This window comes from Protopterus annectens, chromosome 9.part0, assembly GCF_019279795.1.
Source record: "Protopterus annectens isolate FY-2018-M chromosome 9.part0, PAN1.0, whole genome shotgun sequence".
Classification (NCBI taxonomy): domain Eukaryota; kingdom Metazoa; phylum Chordata; order Ceratodontiformes; family Protopteridae; genus Protopterus; species Protopterus annectens.
In genome coordinates, this window is record NC_056743.1 from 479,950,063 (window position 1) to 479,976,237 (window position 26,175).

At 41.2% G+C, this 26,175-nt stretch overlaps 1 protein-coding gene across 1 annotated transcript in view; it reads left to right on the forward strand.

The window, feature by feature from the left end:
• Positions 1 to 26,175, forward strand: part of LOC122811285 (glutamine--fructose-6-phosphate aminotransferase [isomerizing] 1) — a 1,619,377-nt gene that overhangs the window by 532,707 nt on the left and 1,060,495 nt on the right. Inside the window, exons 7-8 of the mRNA XM_044083027.1 lie at positions 3,060 to 3,121; positions 4,352 to 4,431. Coding sequence (XP_043938962.1) covers positions 3,060 to 3,121; positions 4,352 to 4,431 — 142 coding nt within the window. The remainder of the gene's footprint in view (positions 1 to 3,059; positions 3,122 to 4,351; positions 4,432 to 26,175) is intronic.

Genomic DNA, 26,175 nt, shown 5'->3' on the forward strand with positions numbered 1-26,175 from the left:
CTCATTAAGGGCTCATGTATGGCCTCATTCTCCATACTAGCTGTAGTTGACCGTATCATTTTTTTCTATGTACTATTATTTGGCAAACTCAGTCTGAGGTAATCTCTATGAGGAGCATTATAGGTAGTGCCTGACTTAAGATTATTGAGAGTGCGAGCTGAAAGATATGGGCGATTCGGTTCTGAGGTTCGGAACCAAACCCACTGTCAAGGATTGATGAAGATCAACAACACAGATGGAACGTTAAGGTAAGACATGACTTTTTTTATAGCCATTGAAAGAAGAGAGTATTCCATTTTTATTGTCTTTATCAGCTTGTCACCATAGAAATATGAGATCTGGATAGACAGTTGCCTTCAGCTACAAGCTTCTCGTGTTGAAATGTCAACATTTATTTGCTAAAGGAAAACTTTTTATTACATTCAGTGTTCTTTTATTTACTTGCTTCCCCTTAAAATGTGTTACTAGATCAAGCCAAGGGCCTTAATCCAGTCAGTCCTCTATGCAAAAGTAAGAAAAAGCATATCAGTTTTGCTTTTATCACCCTCATTTGTCCACATTTCTTTTCTTTTTACATTGCAGTGTCTGTATTTCTTAAAACTGAACAAGAATTAAAAAAGGGGAAAAAATTACACTTCTTTACTTAACTCATTCCATCCAGTACAACTCCTTTGAGTGTGTACCTTTAACTCCCAGTGGGTGTGGCTTGAGTCTTTAAGAAATGAAGTAATCACTTTACATTTCTAACAGATACTTATTGACAGAGGTCAAATATCAATACAGTTGTGTTTGCCATCATGTATGCTTCAAGATAAAATATTCTGATACCTTGTATGTAGTATGGTATTAGAATTATTAATGCTAATATGAGCAAGTAATATTTGACTCCTAGAGGCACAGTACAACGTAACTGCAGAAATGCCTGGAGGTGTACTCGGCTGTAATGAAATCCCTATTACACAAAAAGATAACTGAAAAACGTATATAACATGCAGTGTATGTCATGTTTTAAACATTTATTTTATAACATGCAGTATATGTAATGTTTTATATAAAAAAAACTGTTAAGAACAAAAACTGTTTCACTCACAGTTACCTCTTTCCTTCCTTTTCCCTTCTCCTTTATTCTTCCAAGCATTAATGACATGAAATAGGGCGTATACTTTGGAGCCTCGTAGAAGTTTAACAAAGTAAAAAAATCCAATATTTCCATTTTGTTTGTTCCACTATATTTTACAAATGTGATTAATACTTTGTAATCCCACATTTATTCATTAATATCTGAGTTGCTGGTTTTCTTCCTGTTGATCTCCATCTCCCAACTCCAGTCTCTGGTCCATTTCTAACATACTTCTGGTTTTCTAGTCAACTCATGTGCTTTTTTTCCTGTCTCTCCCTTGGAACATTGGAAAAATTTCACTAGTGTAGCCTTTCTATGAGCTTTATTACCAAAAGAATAACAAACAGAATCCTTCCTGTTTGATAGTTCACTTTTTTGGACAGACTTTTGTATTTCCCCTGTAGCATGTTCCTCATCAAAAAATGACTTTGACCCTCCAGGAAAAAATATTCTGAAGTTAGCTGGATAAAGCAGCTTAAGTCTCACACCTGTTTCTCAACTTTCCATGATTGCTGGAGTAAATTTATTACTCTTCTACATGGTGTACAGTGAGTAATCATTTTCCACAGTTTTGTTAGACTCATCTTTTTCTGCTCTTAGGATTGCATTTTTACTATTAGAGGTCTTGGCTGCTTTCTCATAGCCAGGTTTGAAGCATACACATAAAGTGCCTTTTCATTTAACCACTCCTGCTGTAGAATACCATTCCAGTTGCTTATTTGTACTTTCATAAAAATACAGTCTGTTCCTTCAGTTTCTCTGTACAGCAGAAAGTCTTAGGTTTTCCCTATGTGCTGTGTCCTCTAATTTTAACATTTTTTGAAACCTTTCTTCTTGAGCAGTGTCATATTCAGCCAGCCTTTCTTCGTTTCGACATCTGTTTTTGCAGTTTTATTAGCTCATCTGAATATCTGTCTAAAGCTTCTTCCATTTTTTCCAGCTTTTTGTTATTTGAGTTGATATACTCCTTCTGTGTTTCCTTTATTTTAATCAACTCTGAGTACATCTGCCTTATTTTTTCCTCTACATTACTGGAAGTCATGTCTTGCACCAAATGTGGAACGTGAACTGCTTTTTGCTTAATAGTTGCAGGATTCTTCCCAGCCAGTTTTTTTCTTCTCATCACAGTTTGTGATTTCCAGAAAGTGCACTTACTAGCCAGTAACAGAAATTTACCTAAAAAGAGAAATTCCTTGGCTGTCTTTTCTGAGTTTATGTTTTTACTCTGGGAGAGCTAAAATTAAGATGTTACTGAATGTGCAGCCATCTTGGAAGTCTCTCCTGGAAAATGTAACATTCAACTTTGGTCCTTTAATGTGTTGAAAGATGTAGTTTAGAGAAAGGTGTGCTGTTGACAATGTCATTCATAGACTGGTCTAACAAATTGGTTAATGTAATCCCTCTTTTCTGGATCAGTCTCCATGCCAGCTCTGCTGTTACTTGGATTCTTAGAGGCAACGGAATGCCTTCTTTGGATATTTGCAAGGTTGCCACGTCAGGATTAGCAAGTAGAATATGCCTGCATCAGTTTTTTTACACAATATCATCTAAAATTGTTGTTGTGTATTTAAGACAGCAATTTAGCAGGAGTATGAGCATTTTCCATTCCTTCTGTGATATTTTATATATTTGCTAAGGTATGGATAAGAGATTTATAGTCACATCTCCGAAGTATAGGTTACTCATGTAACTGTACTTCCAGAAGTGGTATTTGATTTATGTCTGCAGTAGCTACTCAAATTTGCCAGGCAATGGCTGGAATTCTGTGTTCAGTATTCAATGTGTGAGATCATGTGGTTAGGACAATGGATATCACAGGAGGGAGAAGACGTGAGGAAAGTCATGCAGTTAAGCTACTTAAGTAAAAATGTCAAACTTATGCCAGTAGTGGAAGAATTTTAAGTAAGTAACCTGTTTTATTTAACTTTTTTATTTCTAGGAGGGAGCATTTGCCCTTGTGTTTAAAAGTATCCATTACCCTGGACAAGCAGTTTGTACTAGGTAAGTGTTTTCTAGAATGTGTATTTCATCTTTTGCACAGATTAAGTCCAACATCTGTGTTAGTTGAATGTAGATGCCCTTTTTTTCAGTCAGTAGGCAACATTTGATACATAAGCCACAGAGTGGATATATGGTCACAATTGCCACTAGAAGCTTTGGGGTAAATGGAGCACTGCTGTGCACAGATTCTGTATGCTCTGCTTTTGTACTACAATAGTCCCTTTCCACTTTGAACTATGTGACCCACAGTTTTAATATTTGCAGCTACTTTCTGTGTGCTTTTTTATAAAAATACTGCAAATGTTCTTACGAATGGAAGTAAAGGATATCCCCTGGGATTCAATAACACCTACACTAAGTGTACACAGTGTACACTGTTCTGAGTGAACAGGCAACACAGGCATAACTCACACCTTCTTCCTCCTAATTTTAGTTTTCCTACTGATTTTCTTGCATTTTTAAATAATGACAGGAATTCATGAAAGTGTAGACTATGTGTACACTTAGTGTAATCTTTCTGAGTGACTAGAAAGCACAGAAAATGTGGTAGGGATGTTCTTGAATGCATACCTTGTGCACTTAGTGTAGGCTTTATTGAATCTGGCCTATTGTTTTATTGATTGTTGCACTAAGAATTCCTGTCTTGATTTTCAGTATTTTCTTGACTAGGTGGAAACTAGATGATTTTTTATTTATTTATTTTTTAACCTGTAATTCTAGCTGTTTTTGTTAAATTATATGCTACTTCAGTTTTAGTACTCATTTTTCTTTGAGCAAATACTCTTTTTTTTAATCAATTTAAAGAAAAATCTTGATGATTGGATGGGAGATAGGAAATTCACCCTGGGGATCACTTCTGTGGCTCTGCTCGACATGGGCACAGGAAAATAATTTTCTTGGGTGGCAAAAACCAGGGTACCTTTTTGACTAGGCTTATATAAGCCCTAGGGCCAATAGCCTAGTACCTACCTATTAACCTATGAACCTGTTTGCCTTTGTTTACCTGGAAAGTTCAAATGGACAATGCCACTTTTAAGTGAAGTTGCTGTTGTTTTATAGGCTTGGCTCCTTCCTTGTTGCTTGTGAGATGCCACACAAACACTTGTTTAAGAAATTAAAACATTTTTTAAACATAATTGACATTTTTTGGGCTGCTGTTTATGATATGCCATTGCTTTATTGCTTTACTTTAATATATATGTGTATTTCAGCTGTCTCCTTTATTTACAGACGAGGAGGACCTGTGCTAATTGGAGTACGTAGTGAACACAAACTGTCAACAGACCATATTCCAGTGTTGTACAGGACAGGTAAGGGTTTCCTCAAAAAATGACAGCTTAATCTAGGCTGTAATTCTCTTCTGCTATGATTTAGGCGTTGCACTACAGACTTTTCTGTCACATTGTACATATTTAATTCAGTAACTGGAGGAGTGAGCTTCTATCACTAGAACCTTATTCAGCCACATTACCTGCAAGAAGTACAAAGTACGTAGTACACATTATTACTGTTGCTGTATAGACTACAGAATCTTAGGCATAAAAGAATATTCTTTGCAGTAAAAATTAATATAGATAGAACAACACTACAAAGAGTATAGTTTCTCTTTCACTTATTATACATATTCACACAAGTCTTTTGCACATGGGTACATGTAAATAAACAAATATATGTATGTATAGATATATATATATATATATATATATATATATATAGATATATATATATATAGATATATATATATATATAGAGAGAGAGAGATATTGTAATACGAACAACAGTTAAAAATGATTGTTTCGCCAAAATAGGAATTCACTGTCTTGTCAAAAATCTGCAATATAGTTTTGTGTACGTGATATACATACACACACTAATTTTGGATTTGTTCTTAACAATGCATTGAACAGAACTTAATATATTGATATCAGTCTAATTCTTCTGCAGTTAATATCATTTTTATTGCATGTGTTACTTGCAAGATGGACAGGTAAAACCTTCAGAGATAGTCCTTTCCTCCTTTTCTGAAGTGTGCCGCGTACTAAAGATTTAAAGATACGGTGGCTGGGTGTATTATTTCTAACACTGGCAAGAAAAAGTGACAGGAAGAGCATGAGTTAGGTGTTCAAGATCACAGAAAGAAGATGTGAAGAGACCATCCCCTAAACAGAAGAGTAAGAGGAGCAAATGAGGATTGAACACAGGTGTCTGTAGTGGCTGACTGCTCCCTGGATCTGCAGAAGTACTTTTTCATGGAGAGGGCTTTAAGACCAATTTAATGGACTGCTGTAGTGGATGGTAGAAGGGAAGTCCATGGCGGCATTGAAGGGTGATGAGTAGAGAAAGGAGGGAAGGATAAGAGGGGAAGCTGGATTTTCTGTGCGCTTAAGGGCAGACTGCATATGATTTTAGTTTTCCTACTGATTTTCTTGCAGCTTTAAATATTGACGGATTCATAAAGTTTACCACAAAGTGTAGATTACTTGTACACTTAGTGTAATCTTTCTGAGTGACTAGAAAATGTGGCAGGGATGTTCTTCAGATATGTCTTCAGATATATTCTGCAGGACTTGAATTAACTTGTACTTGGCACTGTTTCTTAACCTTGTGAACAATATGACCAAACATTTAAGGGGGTGATAATGCCGCATAGTGGATCTTTTCATCTCAGTAAGGAATACATTTTTGTTATTTTTAATTCAAAGATATAATTTCATAAAATGAGAATTTGTGAGAGAGGATACCTTGGCTCTAGATGATTGTCACTGTTGAAGTGACACCGCAATCCCATGTAATCTGGTCATTCAGAGTTCAGGTTATCAAAGCATACTGTCTGAATTTGACTCAACATGATAAAGAGTTCCTCATTCTGAAAGATAGTGAGAGAAATTAAGCTGTTCTCATTTTTAAGCACCAAGTAGCATTTTTAATAGAGACAATGAAATGCCTCGTTAGTGGTTATGTTTCATAAGAATTTATTAGCAGTCTGACAGACTCTTGGAACTGTTGTGCAATATACCTAGGATACTTGTGCTGTAGATGTCTGGATTATCACAATGTTTTGCTAAATCAGCCAGAAAGAACAATAAATTATGTGACAGGAATGCAGTATCAACATTATTTTTTCTTGTTTTAGCTGGAATTTATTCCCCACTGAGGGAGAAAAAATTTTGATCCAGTTAGAAGACTGAAAACATCTCATATTTTCTACTTATTCTCACTAGGAGCTGAACTCGGAATAAATTTCTCTTGTAATGTGTGATGTGAAGTTGTTCTATCACGCCGTTCATTCTTACAGATGGGATCGTCTCCGAGTCGGCCTGCTACAAAGCTCGAGGTCTTCAGACAGGTCGAGGCCAAGTCCATATCCCATGATGCACCTTGAGTTACCTTGAGTTATCTCAGATCTAGTTTGCCGCTGCAGCAGATTGGAGGTTTCTTAGCACAGCTTGGGCCAGTATAGCTTTTTTTCCTAAAAAATTTCTAAATGTCTTATATATTATTAGTTATTGATAGTTATTGATAGTTATAACTTTAGAGCTTTAATAGCTTAAAAGTTTGATGGATGTTCTTCGTGTTTCACTGTTGCAGTCATTACATTTGGGTACTCTGCTGGCAGGTTGCGCTCAGTCGGCCTGAATTCCAAAGTATTGGGTCCTGCGTCGGTTGCTGTCTCCTCTTCCATGATGTCAGGTCATCAGGGGTATAAAACATGCAGCCGATGCCATTTTCTTTAGTCTTTCTTGCTGTGCGGTGCCCGAAGCAGAAGCATTTCGCAAGTGCCGGTCGGCCGACTACTGAAATATTTGAGTTTGAGTTTCAAAACCGAAGACTTCACTAAAGCTAAGTAACCCGTTGGGGAAACTTTTTCCTTGCTCCATTCAGATGTCAGAAAAAGTTAACTGTATTACTTGTGGGAAGCAAATACCTCATAAGGATTTCCATTTATACTGTATTCCTTGCCTATGCCCTGATCACAATGTGCCTGGCTGTCGGTTTTGTGCTAGATTTAACCAACGCACTATCGGTATATTTTTGCCTCAAAGTATTTTGGAAACAGATTTAACTACCTAGAAATGTCATTGGATAGCAATCTGACTACCGGAGTACATAAAAAAACACAAAGAAAAGGACAGAGAAAGGCAGTTGAGATCCAAAACTGACGACAAAGCTTCTCCTAAGCCAGTCGCCGGTTCGCCAGTACTCACTGAGGCGCTTTCGCAGCCCGTGATACCCGCTTTCTTCAAGTCACAGGCCTCTACAGAAACGAATGTGAAGTCCGGCATGCCGCAAGATACTCAAGATATTGGACCGACAGATGTATCTCCCTCGGATGGGTCCAGCGCCGCTGAGCAGGCACTGGCTTCTAAGGGTGTATTCAAACCTCAACATTTGTATATCAAACCGACGACAGCTGCAAAACCAAACACAAAAGCAATTTCTAAAACTAAAAAACTGACGCATAAGCCACGTGCACAGGCCTCTATGCCTAAAAAACAGATGATCAGAATGGCTGAAGACCTTATTACCTTGATCAGGGGTACCCATCCCCCTCCAGATAAGAGGCCTAGGCAAGACACTGATTATGAATCTTCAGATCAGGTTTCTGTTTCTTCTGATTCCTCTTCTGATCAGGAATTATCTATACGTCCCTATGAGGATTCTGATGCAGAAGAGTCTATACCTTCTGCATCTCCTCCTGAGGATTATTCATTTGGAGAAACCTTGCATACTTTGAGGGAGCATTTTCACTGGCAGAGAGTCAAGATTTCTCAGAATCAAAAAAGAGGCTCAGGGATTTCCTTCTTCTCCCTCAGCACAGGCCTTTAGCCATTCCCCCTGTTTTAGACATTGTGGATGATGTGTTTTCGGAGTCAAGCTTGACCCCTGACTCCTTACCTCCGGCTCCCAGTAAGCCTAACAAATATTACAGGGTCCCTGAATCACATACATTTTTATTTAGAAACCCTGCTGCTGATCCTGAAACTATTTCACAGGGTCCAAAGGGAGTTAAGGCCTCAACAGCAAAAAATCCTACCCCCTCTGACAGAGATTGAAGGGCACTGGACAGGTGGGAAAAAGGTTTATACATCTGCAACTTTGGCAATCAGGGCCTTAAATTGTCAATTTCATATGCTTAAGTATCAACAACATGTTATGGGATTGCTGAAACAGAAAATGATGTTATAAATAAAGAATTGCAGGAATTATTGCATGCAGCTGAACAGGTTGGAAAGCATACTTTGCAATGTGGTTTTGACTCCTTAGAGGCCTCCTGCAGGGCCGCAGTTACTGGATCTGAGATTAGGAGACATGCCTGGTTAAAGGAACAAAATTTACCTGATCATGTTAAAGCTAAATTGCTAGATGCACCTTTACAGCATGATACTCTGTTTGGTATTAAGGCAGAAGAAGTTTTAAAGAAAATGGAAGACAAAGCTAAGTCTATGCAAACTGTTATAGACTTCTTACAAGTGCAGCCACCAAGATTCAGTAGACACTGGCCTACAAAAAATTGGTCCTTCCCTGTGTCAGACAGAGCTCAAAGGTGCAAATCCAGACGCCCTAAGGGTTCCAGATACCAGGCGCAAGATTCATACAGGTCAAAGCAATGGGGCGCTTCTACCTCCAAATCTGGAGGAGATAAAGCGCAAACCTACAGAAAACAGTCCCAATGACTTCCCTCTGCCTACACCAAGCACTTATCTTTTGGCAGCACCCTTAGGTGGAAAATTAGCACTTTTTGCTCAAAATTGGCAGTTAATAACCCAGGACAAGTGGGTACTAAACATAGTATCACAGGGATACAGATTCCATTTCCACACTTTGCCAATGGAAAACGGTTGGCCAGATCTGCCAAAAAATCAATGGGCAGAGGCACAGAAACAGGTTACGTCCCTCATGGATATGGGGGCCATTCACCCAGTACTAGAACAGGAAAAAGGACAATGTTTTTACTCAAGACTGTTCTTGGTACCCAGAAAGGACAAGGCCTGGCGCCCAATACTGGATTTATCGATTTTGAACACATACCTGGACATTCCAAAATTCAAAATGCTAACTTTGCAGCAGCTTCTGCCCATGCTGGGCAAGAATGCTTGGCTGGTGACATTAGTCCTAAAAGAGGCATACCTACATGTCCCAATAAGACAATCGTGCAGAAGATACCTCAGATTCAAGGCTGGCTTAATGCATTACCAATTCTCTGCACTGCCCTTTGGCTTATCTACTGCGCCCAGGGTCTTTACAAAGTGCCTGGCACCAGTAATTGCATTTTGCAGACAAAGAAGTATACAAATATATCCTTACTTGGATGACTGTCTCATTCAAGTAGAGAACAAGGACATTCTTCTTCGACATCTGGAGTTTGTGAAAAGCCTTCTAACATGCCTAGGGTACACAATAAACGAAAAGAAATCACAACTGGTACCCTCTCAAAAGATAACATTCCTGGGTGCAAGCTTGAATAAAACTGCCCAGATGGCTTACCTCACGCCAGACAAGCAAAGGCAACTGACTACTTATTTCAAACTGATGGCAACAAAAACCTAGTTATCTGCAAGACAAATTCTGCAGGCTTTGGGCTTCATGGCATCCTGCATCCTACTGATTCCATATGCAAGACTGCATATGAGGAAACTTCAACGGTACGTAAAAAGTTTATGGAGTCAACATTCTCACAGTCTGGAAACATTCCTCGCATTCCATGCCTACAACAGGAGTTTCTATGGTGGGCAAAGGCATGTCACCAAAATATGGGACGGGCCTTCACTCTACCCCCTGCCACCCAAACCTTAATAACAGACTCATCAGATTATGCCTGGGGGCCCACATGGCAGGAAGATGCATTCAGGGCATATGGACCCCAAAAACAAATGCATCTACATATCAACCAGAAAGAGATGCTAGCTGTTCAAAATGCCCTAACAGTCTTCAAGGATTTACTTTATCCAGGACAACTACTGATAAAGATGGACAACATCACGGTCATGTGGTATATAAACAAGCAAGGGGGCACACACTCATACCCCCTTTGCAGATTAGCCATGGCACTGTGGGACACGGTTTTGACCTACCAAATACATCTTCAAACTCAATTCCTGCCAGGAAAGCAAAATACTCTGGCAGACGATTTAAGCAGAAACCTTATGGATCCTAACGAGTGGATGCTAAATCCACAAGTCTTCAGCATGATAACAGAGAAATGGGGGAACCCAGACATAGATCTATTTGCCTCTCCTCAAAATTATTAATTGAAAAAAATTCTGCAAAAGGACTTATCACAGGCAAGCATGGAAAGTGGATGCCCTATCCTTCAGTTGGAAAAACCTATCAGTTTACGCCTTTCCTCCCCTGCCTCTTCTTCCCAAGGTCCTCCTAAAAGTCAGACAAGAGAAACCAAAGATGATACTAATTGCCCTGGACTGGACCCGCCAATACTGATACCCAATCCTAAGGAGCTTGTCTTAATACCCAGCTTGGACCTTACCTCAAAGACCTCAACTACTGTCCCAGCAAAACAATCAGATCCTGCACAGTCAACTCCAGACAGTGAACCTGGCATCATGGCTGATCATACAAACAACACCTCTCAGTAAAGCTGTGATGCATGTCATTTTGGAAGCCAGAAGGCCTAGTACTAGAAAATCTTATGCTGATAAATGGAAGAGATTCTGTGCTTGGAATCAAGCACAAGGAACTGATGCAGCAGAACCAAATATTCCTCAGATATTGCAATACTTAAGTAAGATGCTTGACAAAGGCCTGTCTTTCTCATCAATTAAAATCCATGCCTCTGCCATTTCGGTTCATTACAATACAGAGCCACCACTCTTTTCTCATTCTTTACTAAAGCAGAATCTTAGAGGAGCCACACATTTAAGGCCTCCTAGAAGATCACCATTACCTGCATGGAACCTCAGTTATGTATTGGAAAAGCTCACCCTGCCTCCATTTGAACCAGCTGCTACCACTGATATAAAGTTCTTATTATGGAAGACAGCTCTGCTACTAGCAATGACTTCAGCAAGAAGAGTTTCAGAGCTACAGGCCCTCATTTCTGTAGAGCCATTTATCATATTTTACCCAGACAGGGTGTCTCTGAGGACAAATCCTACTTTTATGCCTAAGGTGGTTTCCAGTGTGGCTCTTAACCAAACAATTCATCTGCCAACTTTTTATCCAAATTCACAGAACAAAGGGGAGAGAATTCTGCATTCCTTGGATGTACACAGACAGCTAAGATTCTAGTTGAGCAGGACTAAAGCTCTAAGAAAAACTGAGCAATTACTAGTGGCATATGCTGCAGGATCAGAAGGAAAGGCTATTTCAAAGCAGACAGTTTCAAAGTGGATAAGCCACTGCATCTGTTTCTGCTACTTACACCATGGTAAACTTGTGCCCAAGGGCATTAGGTCTCATTCCACCAGAGCTGCAGCTACTTCAGCAGCCTTTCGCAGAGGAGTACCAACCAAAGACATTCTAGAGGCTGTTACTTGGAGTTCTGTTCACACCTGTACAAAGCATTATCATTTGCCTCTCTACTCTAAGTCCAAGGCAGGCTTTGCCACTGCAGTTCTGCAGGGCCTTATAGCCACACCTAATGCTGTTTAGCTCCAGCCTCCCAACCATAGCTTTGGGATTCTACCCAAATGTAATGACTGCAACAATGAAACACGAAGAACATAGTACAGTTGTGTACACTTACCATAAATGTAGATGTTCGAGTGTATTCACTGTTGCAGTCCAGGTTACCCTCCCACCATTCCTGTCATTCTGAAGATTATCTTTTTTCTCTATCTTCTACAACCTATTTGGTGTATTTGCTTGTAGATGAAGGTAAAGTTTATATTGATGCATGTATGCAGAGTGATGTTAACTTACAGCACAGATAACACACAAGTTAAATCCATAATAAGGCAGTTTTGGCCAATCCTCACCCAGGATGCCAAGCTAAAAGACATTGTAGGTGAAACACCATGCTTTGGCTACAAGAATAAGAAAAATTTAAAGAGGTTACTTTGCACAAAGGATGGGTTTAGCAAACATAAAATTGTTGGACATAAAGGCACGTTCAAGCGTGGCCACTGCACAGCATGCCCACTGATTGACTGTAATAATGAATTTGAACATCCAAGGACAAAGAAGAAATACACCTTTAATGTCAAAGCCACTTGTATAACCCCCAATGTGGTGTACATGGCTACCTGTAAACTATGCCCTGCATTCTATGTAGGAAAAACTAATCAGATGTTTAAAAATCGTATTTTGAGACATCAAAGAGACATTACCAATAAAGATCCACATAATGCTTTAGCAACGCATGCTGAAAGAAATGTTGGTCATTCTTTCACTTATAAGGTGATAGAGAATGTATATAGTGGAATAAGGAAAGGCGACATTGAAAATATTACTGAATGCAGGGAGAGTAAGTGGATTGCGAACCTCCGTGCTGATATTGAGCCAGGCTTGAATAACATCATTCCACTGAAACCTGTACTAAAAGCTAGAAGACCAACTATCAGCTAACATGGAGGTGTGTCTGGTTTAATAATTCATGACTGGTCACACCCCTCAAAAGCAAAAGGTATAGGAAATGGAACACCCCCAGCTGAGAGGAAAGAGGATTGGTGCATTTAAACAGCTGATTGACAGTGTGATGATTGAATGATTGTCTCAACAGTAAAGGAAGAAAACACTATAAAAAGGAACTTCCAGTCCCAATCTCTACGATCTGAAGAAGATACCGAAAGTGCTTATTGTTTGGAATACATAGGGACTGTTTTATTCTACATCAAGATTTTAACTTGACATGAAGATTTTAACTTTTCCTACAATAAAAGGATTTTAACTGCCATTAAAGCTAGAAGCTTTTATTTGATCTGTTAGACTGGTTAAGCTGTTATCACAGTTCATCACAGTCACATAGCAGCTACTACATCTTCATTGTGGATACTTTGTATATCAGACCAAAAAGATTGGATACTTTGAAGCCATCATAAGACTGGAAACTTTGGAGCCATCATTTTGCTATGGTATAACTGCATTCACAGCGTGAATATCTTGTAAGTGCATTTCATTTAAGTACTGGAAATGTATGTAAGTTTTTTGCTATATATGTTGCACTTTTAAGTTTTATATCATTTAACCACACTACCTATTCTCCAAGAGAACTTTACTTCATTGGCCATTGTTGTACAGAGTTTCATTTTGAATACTGATACTGGACCTATCTATTCTGAACACTTTCCTGGATATTCCAAAATTCAAAATGTTGACTTTGCAGCAGCTTCTGCCCATGCTGGGCAAGAATGCTTGGCTTGTGACTTTAGACTTAAAAGAGGCATACCTGCATGTTCCAATCAGACAGTCATGCAGAAGATACCTAAGATTCAAGGCTGGTTCAATACATTACCAATTCTCTGCACTGCCCTTTGGCTTATCTACTGCGCCCAGGGTCTTTACAAAGTGCCTGGCACCAGTAATTGCATTCTGCAGATAAAGAGGAATACAAATATATCCTTACTTGGACGACTGTCTCATTCAAGCAGAGAACGAAGACATTCTTCTTCAACGTCTGGCATTTGTAAAAAGACTTCTAACATGCCTAGGGTACACAGTCAACAAAAATAAATCAAAACTAGTATCCTCACAAGAGATAACATTCCTGGGTGCAAGCTTGAATACAACTGCCCAGATGGCTTATCTCACGCCAGACAAACAAAGGCAACTGACTACCTATTTCAAAATGTTGGCAACAAAGGCCCAGTTATCTGCAAGAAAAATTCTGCAGGCTTTGGGCTTCATGGCATCCTGCATCCTACTAATTCCATATGCAAGACTGCATATGAGGAAACTTCAATGGTACCTAAAAAGTGTTTGGACTCAACATTGCCACAGCCTGGAAACAGTCATTACTCTCATTCCCTGCCTGCAACAGGAGTTTCGATGGTGGGCAAAAGCTTGTCACCAGAACAAGGGACAGCCATTCACATTACTTCCAGCCAGGCAGAAACTAACAACGGATGCATCAGACTATGCCTGGGGAGCCCAAATGGCAGGAAGATGCATTCAGGGCTCATGGTCCTCAAACCAAATTCATCTACATAGCAATCAAAAAGAGATGTTAGCTGTTCAAAATGAGCTGACAGCCTTCAAGGACCTACTTCATCCGGGACAACTACTGATAAAGACAGACAACATCACGGTCATGTGGTATATAAACAAGCAGGGGGGCACACATTCTTACCCCCTTTGCAGACTAGCCATGACCTTGTGGGACACAGCTTTGACCTACCAAGTACATCTGCAGGCACAATTCCTGCCAGGAAAGGAAAATACTCTGTCAGACGAACTAAGCAGAAACCTCATGGATCCCCACGAGTGGAAGCTGGATCCACAAGTCTTCAGCATGATAACAAGGAAATGCAGATGCCGTGACATAGATCTATTTGCCTTCCCTCTCAATTACCAACTAAAAAGATTCTGCACAAGGACTTATCACAGACAAGCATGGAAAGTGGACGCCCTATCTTTCAGATGGAAAATCCTATCAGTATATGCCTTTCCTCCACTGCCTCTCTTCCCCAAGGTGCTCCTAAAGGTCAGACAGGAGAAGCCAAAGATGATACTGATTGACCCAGACTGGCCACACCAGTACTGGTATCCAATATTAAGAAACTTATCTCTATACCCAGCTTGGACCTTGCCTCAAATACCTCGACTACTGTCCCAGCAAAACAATCAGATCATGCACAGTCAACACAGGACATTAAACGTGGTAGCATGGCGGATAATGTAGTCATACAAAAAACACCTCTCAGTAAAGCTGTTTTGGATGTCATTCTGGAAGCCAGAAGGCCTAGTACTAGAAAGTCTTATGCTGGAAAATGGAAGAGATTTTGTGCCTGGAACCAAGCACAAGGAACTGATACAGTGATACCAAATATTCCTCAGATTTTTGCAATACTTAACTGAGATGCTGGACAAAGGCCTATCTTTTTCATCAATTAAAATTCATGCCTCTGCCATTTTGGCTCATTACAGTTCAGAGCCACCACTTTTGTCTCACCCTTTATTAAGGCAGTACCTCAGAGGAGCCAAAAATTTAAGGCCCCCAAAGAGACTACCAATACCTGCATGGGACCTCAACTATGTCTTGGAAAAGCTCACACTGCCTCCTTTTGAGCCAGCTACTACAGCTGATAGGAAGTTTCTATCTTGGAAAACAGCTCTGCTCTTAGCAATTACTTCTGCAAGACGAGTTTCAGAACTACAGGCGCTCATGGCTGTGGAACCTTTCATCATTTTTCATCCAGACAGGGTCTCCCTGAGGACAAACCCAACATTTATGCCTAAAGTGGTGTCCAGTGTGGCTCTTAACCAAGCCACCCATCTGCCAACCTTTTACCCAAATCCGCAGAACAAGGGGGAGAGAATTCTGCATTTTTTGGATGTACACAGACAGCTTAGATTCTACTTGGACAGAACCAAAGCTTTCAGGAAGACAGAGCAATTACTAGTGGCATATGCTGCAGGATCACAAGGAAAGCCTATCTCAAAGCAGACTATTTCTAAGTGGTTAGGCCACTGCATTCATTTCTGCTACTTACACCATGGCAAGCCAGTGCCTAAGGGCATTAGGCCTCATTCTATCAGAGCTGCAGCCACCATATCAGCCTTTCTCAGGGGAGTACCAACCAGAGACATTTTAGAGACGGCTACTTGGAGTTCAGTGCACACCTTTACAAAGCATTATCATCTGCCACTCTACTCTAAATCCAGGGCAGGCTTTGCCGATGCAGTTCTGCAGGGCCTTATAGCCGCTCCTACTGCTGTCTAGTTCCAGCCTCCCAACCATAGCTTTGGGACTCTACCCAAATGTAATGACTGCAACAGTGAAACACGAAGAACATAGTACAGTTGTGTGCACTTACCATAAATGTAGATGTTCAATTGTATTCACTGTTGCAGTCCAGGTTACCCACCCACCTTCCCCTTTTTCTCTTTTGGATCTTATCTTTCCTTCTCTGATTTATACTACCTATGTGGTGTATTTACTTATAGATGAAGGTAAAATTTATATTGGTGTATTTCTGAATATATATATAAAGTTTGGCTACCCTTTTTGGGGGCACCTGACATCTGGGGCAAGAAAAACTGAAGAAAATCGCGTTGGCTGCTTCTTTTATACCCCATGATGACCTGACATCAGGGAACGGGCGACAGCAGCCGACGCAGGACCCAAGACTTTGGAATTCAGGCCGGCTGAGGGCAACTTACCAGCAGGATTACCCAAATGTAATGACTGCAACAGTGAATACACTCGAACATCTACATTTATGGTAAGTGTACACAACTGTACTTTCCACCTAGTTACAGGGAACAAGCAACAGTAGAGGTCCAAACAGTGCTAAGAAAAAGAGGCATCTAACCAGTCCCAGCAGACCAGACATGATCCGGAACTTACTCAAGATTCTTTATAGTTCCAAAAAAGACAGGGACTGGAGACCTATTTTGGACCTCAGCAGGCTAAACAGATCTGTCAAGAAAGAGAAGTTCCAGATGGTCATGCTTCAGTCGATACTTCCCTTCTTAGGGAAAGACAATTGGATGTGCTCGATAGATCTTCAGGATGCGTACTACCATATAAAAATGGCCAGACCATCCAGGGATCATCTGTGCTTCTGGCTGGGAGCCAATCATTACCAGTTTTGAGCCCTGCCCTTTGGTCTCACTACACGCCCAGAGTGTTCACCAAATGTATGGCAGTGGTCACGGCTCACCTGAGGCATTTGGGATTTCAGGTGTTTCCGTACTTAGACGATTGGCTCCTCACGGCCACCACCAGGCATCAGCTAATACAAGCCAGGGACACCACTCTTACTCTTTGTAATCAACCGAGCATGACCATGAATTCAGAAAAATCTGCCTTGTCGCCATCGCAACATATAATTTTTATCAGAGCAGAATTGGACACCATCACCACGACTTTAAAACGTCCAGCAGAAAGGATATTCTTACTTCGTCAGCAAATCCAGAACATCATATCCAGAGACAAGGCTTCAGCATCAGAAGTGCTAAAGTTGTTAGGGATGATGGCAGATGCAATAATAGCGATACTGTTGGGTTGCATGCACATGCGGATTCAACAATGGCTGCTGTTCACACAAAGGTCTTATCAAGAGCTCCCAATGTCTCATCTCATTATTGTAAAAAAAACATGCAAAAAAAATCTTCGGTGGTGGTTGACCTCTCTTCAAGTAACAATAAGTCGTCCTTTTATCCTACTCTCAACATTGGCCACAGTGACCACGGACGCTTCCCTGATAGGGTGTGTGGGGGGGGGGCATTTTCATGGAAGAACAGCCCAAGGCACATGGATCGAACAAGAGACACATATGCATATCAGTGTCCTGGAGATGAGGGCGGTACTCTTACAGTACTTTCAGGACTTTCTCCCTCTGGGGGCAATTGCGATTCAGACGGACAACATGTCAGTGGTCTGGTACTTGAACAAACAGGAGGAACCAGGTCCTATCCCCTTTTTCGAGAGGCCCTAAGAGTATGGCAGTGGGCTACATCCAGCCAGTGCTTTCTGATAGCAACGCACATCCCGGGGAAATCCAACGTGATTGCAGACAAACTGAGCAGGGCAATTTTGTTGCCTCACGAGTGGTCCCTCAAAAAAGAGATAGTGGAGAGAATATTCTGCAGATGGGGCCAGCCTTGCTGCGATCTTTTTGCTTCCCACATGAACACAAAATGCAGAAGCTATTTTGCACTGATTTCCCCTCCAGGAGATTCCCCATGGGATGAACTCATACACGATTGGCCTCCGGGTCTCCTGTATGCATTCCCACCAATTCCCCTGATACCCAAAGTACTGCAGAAAGTAAAAGCCCTGGGAAGGACCATCATTCTAATAGCTCCTCATTGGCCTCATCAGATTTGGTTCCCCTTCCTTCGTCCTCATCTGTTGGAAGAGCCCTGGATTCTGGACCCAGTTCCAGACCTTCTGACGCATTCGTCGGGGGGCTTTTCATCCCTCCCTTCAGTCCCTAAAATTGACAGCTTGGCTGCTCCAATTCCCAACATAGCCAGGTTCCATAATCTCTCAAACGAAATGCAGCATATTTTAATATCTTCCCATAAACCCTCTACTTGGAAGTTGCACCTTAGCAAATGGAGGAGATTTTCTATATGGGCTTCTCAGAGTAACATTGATCCCTACCAAGCCCCCATTTCCTCTGTATTAGAATTTTTGACTATCCTTTTCCACAAAGGAGCGGCGGCAGCTACAATTCGGGTACAGCTTGCCGCCATCTCTAATTTTCATCTTGGCTTTGAAGGATTGAACATAATGTCACAGAAGCTATCCAAAGCCTTTCTCAAAGGGACCTTACACCTCAGACCACCAGTGAAATCCCCTTATACCCCATGGAACCTAAATGTTATGCTTTCACGCATTATTCTCCCACCTTTCGAGCCAGTTTCTTCATGTGATTTGAAATTTTTGTCTTGGAAGACTATCTTTTTAGTAGCCATCACATCTGCCCAAAGAGTATCAGAACTACAGGCCTTGTCCTTAAAACTTCTGTATTTGGTTTTTCATGCTGACAGAGTGTCACTGCGAACAAATCCTTCAAGTTTGTGCTGAAGCTAACCTTAATCAAATCATAGATTTACCAGTGTTTTTCCCCAAACACACCAGCAACTTAGAGTATATGCTGCACAAGCTTGATGTTCATAGACAGCTCAGATTTTACCTGGATAGAACCAAAGACTTCAGAAGATCAAAACAACTTTTTATTTCCCTTTCAGATTCTAGGAAAGATATGCCAGTGGCAAAAACAACACTATCTAAATGGTTATCTGATTGCATCACTTTCAGTTACTCAGCTGCCAATTTACCTTTACAACACAAAATTAAGGCTCATTCTACCATATCAGTGTCCACATATTCTGCTTTTTCTGCTAGGCTTCCTATAGACAGTATTTGTGCAACAGCCACTTGGTCAAAACCTCCTACCTTTATCACTCATTACAAAGTTAATAGGGCCTCCAGGGACAGGGCCTCCTTTGGTTCTACTGTCCTGAAAAATATACTCGTGAGCCACCCGAGAAAGGGGTGCTTGGGATGCTACCCATCTGTAAGAATGAACGGCAAGATAGAACAACTTCACATAAAGAAGTTATGTACTCACCATAACGTTCCATGTAAGTTGTTCATCTCGCCTTCATTCTTACTTCTCACCCTCCTACCCCCTCCAGAGTTTTTCGAGGACCAAGATACTAGTTTTGTCGTAGTTGCTCTGTCTTTCTATGTTTTTACCTAAAAAAGTGATAAAATGGCATATGGTATTATTAGAGGCAGCAAACAAGATCCGAGGTAACTCAAGGTACATCATGGGATAGGGACTTGGCCTCGAGCTGTCTGAAGACCTTGAGCTTTGTAGTAGGCTGACTCGGAGCCGAGGATCGGCTCTGAACCCATCTGTAAGAAGGAAGGCGAGATGAACAACTCACATGGAACGTTATGGTGAGTACTTAACTTCTTTTTAAACTTTATAGGGTCTTCAGACAGGATGTCCGCACAGGAGATGGAGAAGTATTGTGCTGCAGAGACAGATGAACAGGCAGAGGGGGATTGACCATTTGGAACTTTAGTCTGGCTGTGTTCATGTCATGACTCTCTATTTTGTTGGCATATAAAAAAGACCGTTGGCTTTTCCTGGTTAGGGGTCGCCACAGTGGCTCACTGGTCCGCTATTGATTGGCAGTGGAGTTTTACGGTTTCGAGTTGCCAGCCCGGCGTTCAACCTTCAGAGAAGGCACACACACACTCATACACCTACCTGCATGTCTTTAAAGTTCAGTCGACCACAGGGAGGGCATGCAGACTCCACACAGAAGGAACTCAAGCCGAGAATCGAACCAAAGTATTACTTTATTTCTTTTCTATTTTGTATATTTTGATTTGTTTTCTTTACACTGCGTTTTACTTGTATGCTGCTTTTAACTGCATACTAAAACTTGAAAAGAGACCACAGCTTTTCTCTTGTGAGTCAGACAGAAGTTAGAAGAGGTCAACTGAGGAGTCACACATAAGTTACAACAGGTCAGCTAAGGTTAATCGTCTGTGAACTGAGGGGGTGGAGCTAGGAACTAAACCTTTTATTTAAGGGGTAGAGCTTTACTGCAAAGGCTCATCCAGATTCTGCTACAGTTTGCTGTGAGGGAAAGGTTAGTTTGCTTTTTATTTGTCGTGTTTTGTATTTATTGCCTTTTTCTGTTTTGTATACTGTGATTTGTTTTCTTTCCTCAGTGTTTTACTTGTATCCTGCTTTTAACTGCATGCTAAAACTTCAAAAGAGACCACAGCCTGTCTCTTGTGAGTCAGACAGAATTTTTTCCTACCCGGCTACTGTTATGTTCTTAAACACCACTGTCTTTGTAGTTGCCTGCACCTTATGTTAATTTGACCACATATTTCCTTTCCTCTCTGCTTTTATTGGCTGGTGTGAGTAAGTACAAAATTATCATTTTGTGAAATCACTCCCCTTCAACTGTTTAAATTTATTGGCCATTCTACTGTATTCCATAGTACCAGAATACAAAAGTGACCACACCCTTTCAATCTATTTTGCTGTTTTAAAAATAGTGACTGTCCACTAAAACTTAACTTTGACAGGTAAGTTACCTACTTTCACATCTAACTCCTCTAGTGCACACTGCAGTGTTTAAGATAAACCATTTTTTTCATCTTACCTTTAAGCATCTATTGCAAGACCACCAGTTATTGTAGAGCCCACATTCTGCCTCTCAGTAGTCATCTTGGGATTAGTGCTTCTGTTTTCTCCTGGTGAGAGAAGGAGTACAGTTACAGTATTTCCTGAAGACTGCTGATCACCAGAAAGCTTAATAACTGCTTTATAGGTGACAGCTATGAATCTGTGCTTATATTCTGATCTTGGTGAGAGTAGGAGCAGAGTGCATTGATTCCTGACTCTTTCTGGTTGGAGAGTGAGTGTCTGTGCTTAACATACCTGATTGGTCTGGTTGCTATTTGAGGCATCTACCAGAAAAAGGCTACAAGCCTGCATATCCTTGCATCATCTGAGACAAGACTGTGGATCACCAAACAGGTTGTGGCCTGCTTCTCTTCTTGGGATTCTAGCTAAAACTAGCTAGTTTTAGCTAGAACTAGCCAGCTTTTTGGTTTCAGCACTCAAGACTGTTTCCTTGTGCTCAGCACTTGCTCAGAACTCGTTGCAAGCACTAAATAAACTACAAATTACTACAGCACTCAACTTTCCTCACTTGTCAAGAGGAAAACAGTTCTTAGTACTTAAAATTAATAAGCACCTATCCAGGCATGTCTATGGGTCAGCTCCCAGTGTTTTCTCCTGTCCACTTGATGCATTTGGGCATCTTGGGGCAATGTAACAATTTCCTCATGTACACAGACAACCCTGTCCTCCTACCACCCAAAACTACAACCTGTGAGAGATGCACTTATATAGCCAAACTGGAAGCCAAGCTCTATCCAGCCAAGACTGGACGAGAAAGTTAACACCTGCAGCACACCACACTCAACACATAGTCCTTCAAAACCCACACTACCAAAACCCATGCATAGAAACACAAAGGACACACCCACATTCATGGAGGCTCTCAATAAAAAATCTGCCCAAACAACAGAGACCTCCCAAGCTGAAATGCAGACAGCCACCACTCCCCAACACTACCCAAATGACACATAGCCCACAAAATCAGTGTGCCTCTCAACCTCAGCCCATAAGGCAAAACAACATACCCAACACACTAGTCATAGGTGACTCTGTAGTCAGGCACACTGATGTCCCACTCACTAGGCTAAACAAGGAGAAAGTTACTGTCAGCTGCCTGTCAGGTGCCAGGATTCACCACATAATGCATGCACTCAGGTCACTCCTCAAAAAGTACAAATACGACTCTGTCATTGTCCATGTTGGTGTGAATGACCTGAGACGTACCTCTCTGGACTGCATGAAAAGAGACATGGAGGAGCTCTCGGATCTTGTAGCCCAAGAGGGTATGACGCTAGCCCTGAGTAGCATCCTGCAATCGCCAAGAATGATACCACAGTACAAGGACAAAATGATTGACTTCAACAATTGGCTAAGCTTCTGGTGTCATTCTAAGGGGATCCAGTATCTGTCTGCCCGGGACGACATGGTTGACAGACCACGATGCATTGCCAGAGATGGCCTGCACCTGTCACCCCTGGGATTCCAGATACTGGCTAAGGCTCTTGCCACCCCACAGTGCCTTTTTTTAGGTAAGGTTCAAATGACAAATTCACCACTGTAACAGGTACAAGCAAGCAAAATCTGAGGGTAATGCTACTCAGTGCTAGAAGACTAAACCTCAAAATGCACTCACTCGAGGCCCTCCTTAAAATGAAGAACATTGACATCTGTGCAGTGACAGAGACCTGGTTCAAGGCTTCAGAGAGCACCCCTGCATTACCAGGCTATAATTCATACCACACCTTTCGGCCACCTAACCTGGACTAAAACGTTAAAGGTGGAGGCTTGTCCATATTCATTAAGGATATCCACACCTCCAGTCTAGTTGCTCAACGTAATGCATCTGAAATTATCCAAGTGCAACTAACACTGGGCAAGACTGCAGTCCAGGTTGTAGCTTGTTACAGACCCCCCACCATGCCCCAGGATTTCCACTGTTCATTTCTTAAAATACTGGAAAATACTAAGTTACAACCCAATACCTTAATTATGGGCGAGTTCAACTACCCCACCATCAGCTGGGAAAACTACTCGTGTACCAGCTCATTCGCTCAACATTTTCTGGAATTCATAAATTCCAACGTCTTGGATCAGCTTATCCACACCCCCACGAGGGGCAGCAGTATCCTGGACCTGGTCATTACCAGTATGGGTAACCAGTGTTCCACGTCAGAGGTCCCGATTAAAGAAACCACCATCAAAAACTACTCCAAAGCAAGCTTCATGCTTCTTAAGACAGAAGTGGCAAACTTCACGACACCCATGCAGATAGAAAATAGAGGTACAACTGCTGAATCTTACAAAAATGCACTGTATAAGCACATACACGAGTGCATGGATCGTGCCATCCCCAACAGAACCAAGACATTATCCTCCAAAAAAAAGGAAGCCAATCTGGTGGTCCCCTGCCATAAACAAACTCTACAACAGAAGGTAAAAGCTGTTGCAAAAAAGAGTAAAATCCCAAGATTGGAGGAACTCCCTGGTCAGCCTCAGCAAGAAGCTGAGATTCCTCATAAAATCCTCCAAAGCCAGTTATGAAAATAAAACCGCCACTGATTCCAAAGACAACCACAAAGCATTCCACAGCTATGTCAAGAATCACAATGGCAACACTCAGATCTGCTCTGAGCTCTACAGCACAATGGCACTAAATATACAGAACCAACCAATATTGCCAGTATCCTGGCAGATAGGTTCAGTGCTAACTTTACCCCTCCCCCACCCTCCAAACGGCCCATCTTAATACCTGAAGAATGCAAAGCCCTTGTAATCACGGATGAAGAAGTAAAGACTGCACTCTCCAAAGCCAAGAACACAGCATCCATGGGACCAGACAACATCACCAGCTGCATACTGCATGAACAACAGAACAAACTGGCACCCCACCTAAGTACCATGTTCAATCATAGCATCACCTCAGGCTATGTGCCTACTGAATGGCGCACAGCGACGGTTATCCCACTCCACAAAGGGGGTGCCACCACAGACCTCGAAAACTACCTTCCCATTAGCCTGACGAGCCTGGTCTGCAAGGCCATGGAGCGTATCATCTTGGAGCTTATAAACAAAGACAGAGGTAACCTCCAAATCCTGGACCCCACTCAGTTTGGGTTTGTAAAAGGTAGATCATGTCTACTAAACCTGATTGACTTCTTTGAAACAGTCAGTAGAGCCGTAGACGAGGGCAAGATAGTGCACACAGCCTATCTTGACCTCGGCAAGGCTTTCGATACCATCCCCCACTCTGGAATTATAGATAAACTCACTAAACTGGGCATAAATCCCTATGTCACAAAATGGGTGGCCAACTTGCTCACTGACAGAACCCACAGAGTAAAAGTAGCCTACTCCAAGTCCAACTTCAGACCATTGACGAGTTGAGTACCACAGGGTTCGGTCCTGGGTCCTCTCCTGTTTAGCATCTACTTCTGTGAAGTGCAGGCCAACACAGAAGGTCTTTGGCTAACAAAGTTCGCAGATGACTGCAAGACATTCTACAAAAGGACCTCACAGAGACAGATGCTTGGTGTCAAAGTCATGGCCTCAAGCTCAAACCCCAGAGGTGCATTGTCATCCCCTTTGGGAAAAACTCGGTACCCATGAACTACCACATAGGCGGTAGGTCAATAAACATTGAAACTGTGATAAGAGACCTCGGGATACAGGTGGACAGTAGTCTCTCCTTTGATAACCACATTGCCACAGTAGTCAGGAAATCCTTCTGCGTGGCACACCTCATCTCAAAAGGGTTCTCCTCTAGAAAAAAGGAGGTCATTGTTAATCTCTGCTAATCCCTTTTCAGTCCCATTATAGAGTACAATGCTCTGTTTGGCATGTATCTCACAAGACACCTACAACAATTGGAAAGGCCACAGAAATACCTCACTAAGAGAATTACCAGCCTCAAACAGATGCCATACGCAGACAGTCTCAAAAAACTCCAGCTCTACTGTGTCACATATCGCCTGCCCAGAGGCGATCTTTGCCTAACATCCAAAGCTATGTCAAACCCAGAGCTGTTGGATATGCTACACTTAAAGAAATCCCAATCTCGCCGAACCACACTGTCCAGGGACCTAAACCTTGTCACCACAATAAACAGAACATGCTGGAGGGATAGATTCCTGTCCCAGAGACTTCCCATACTCTGGAGCAAACTACCCATTCATGTCAAGCAAAGCTCCTCATTGGCCCTTTTTAAGAAAAATTTTGACGACTGGATGTGAAATAGAAAATTCACCCCGGGGGATCACTTCTGTGGCACTGCTTGACAGGGGGCACAGAAAAATAATTTTCTTGGGTGGTGAAAGCCAGGGAACCTTTTTGGCTAGGCTTATATAGGCCTCTATATATGCCTGTTGCTGTGAGGCGACAACGCTAACCGCTGCATATAAAGGTTTTAAATAAATTATTCATATGTGGAATTGGGTAAATGGCATAGTCTCATTTTTGTACATCTGTTATGGTTTATTTTTTTTAAATAAGGGACAGGTAAAATTGCAGTTAGTGTATAATGTGCTGTTTTATATTTATTTTAATACATGTCCATGAGACCGAGGAGCCGATTTGAAACCATTTTAAGCATAAATTACATAAAAACATTATAAAAAATAAAATAAAAAGAATAAAAAAAAAAAAGAAAAGAAAAATTTTAAAGAAAGACATAGTTTACATATGTAGACATATACACCATATACATATTTAATATATAATTATTTATATATTAGCAATTTTATTACATATTTTATAGAAAATTAGAAAGTTAAATTAGGGGAAGAATAGGCAAAAAAATAGATAAGAAAGGTGTAAAGAAAAAGGTTAATCAGGTTAATCAGGAACAAAGCCAGTGTTTAGGTGGTTTTAGGTAGAAAGGTTTTTAGTTTAATTTTCTGTTTGAAGGGAGGTAGGTAGGTAAAGCATGTAAACAGGGTATTACACTATTTTCTTTAGTAGTGAGTAAACCACCTGCTGTAACCTGCTGTATTATTTACTTTTATTGTTTTTTTACTTTATTTACTAGAAGAGAATGAAGTGAGATGATTGTTGTGAGAGAAGAGAGTGAGAGTAGATAGGGGTGTTGTTCAGGAGGTATAGTATGTTGTGGGGCTATAGTATTTGGATAGAGGGGATTATTAGGTAGTTTTGAAGCAAGCAGCCAGCCAAGTTGTTTTAAGTTTATACAATGGTGGGTCCTAGGAAGGTTACCAGGCTGAGCCTTATGTTGTTGTAACAGGTTGCAAGTTTATTAAGATTTTTTTTTTT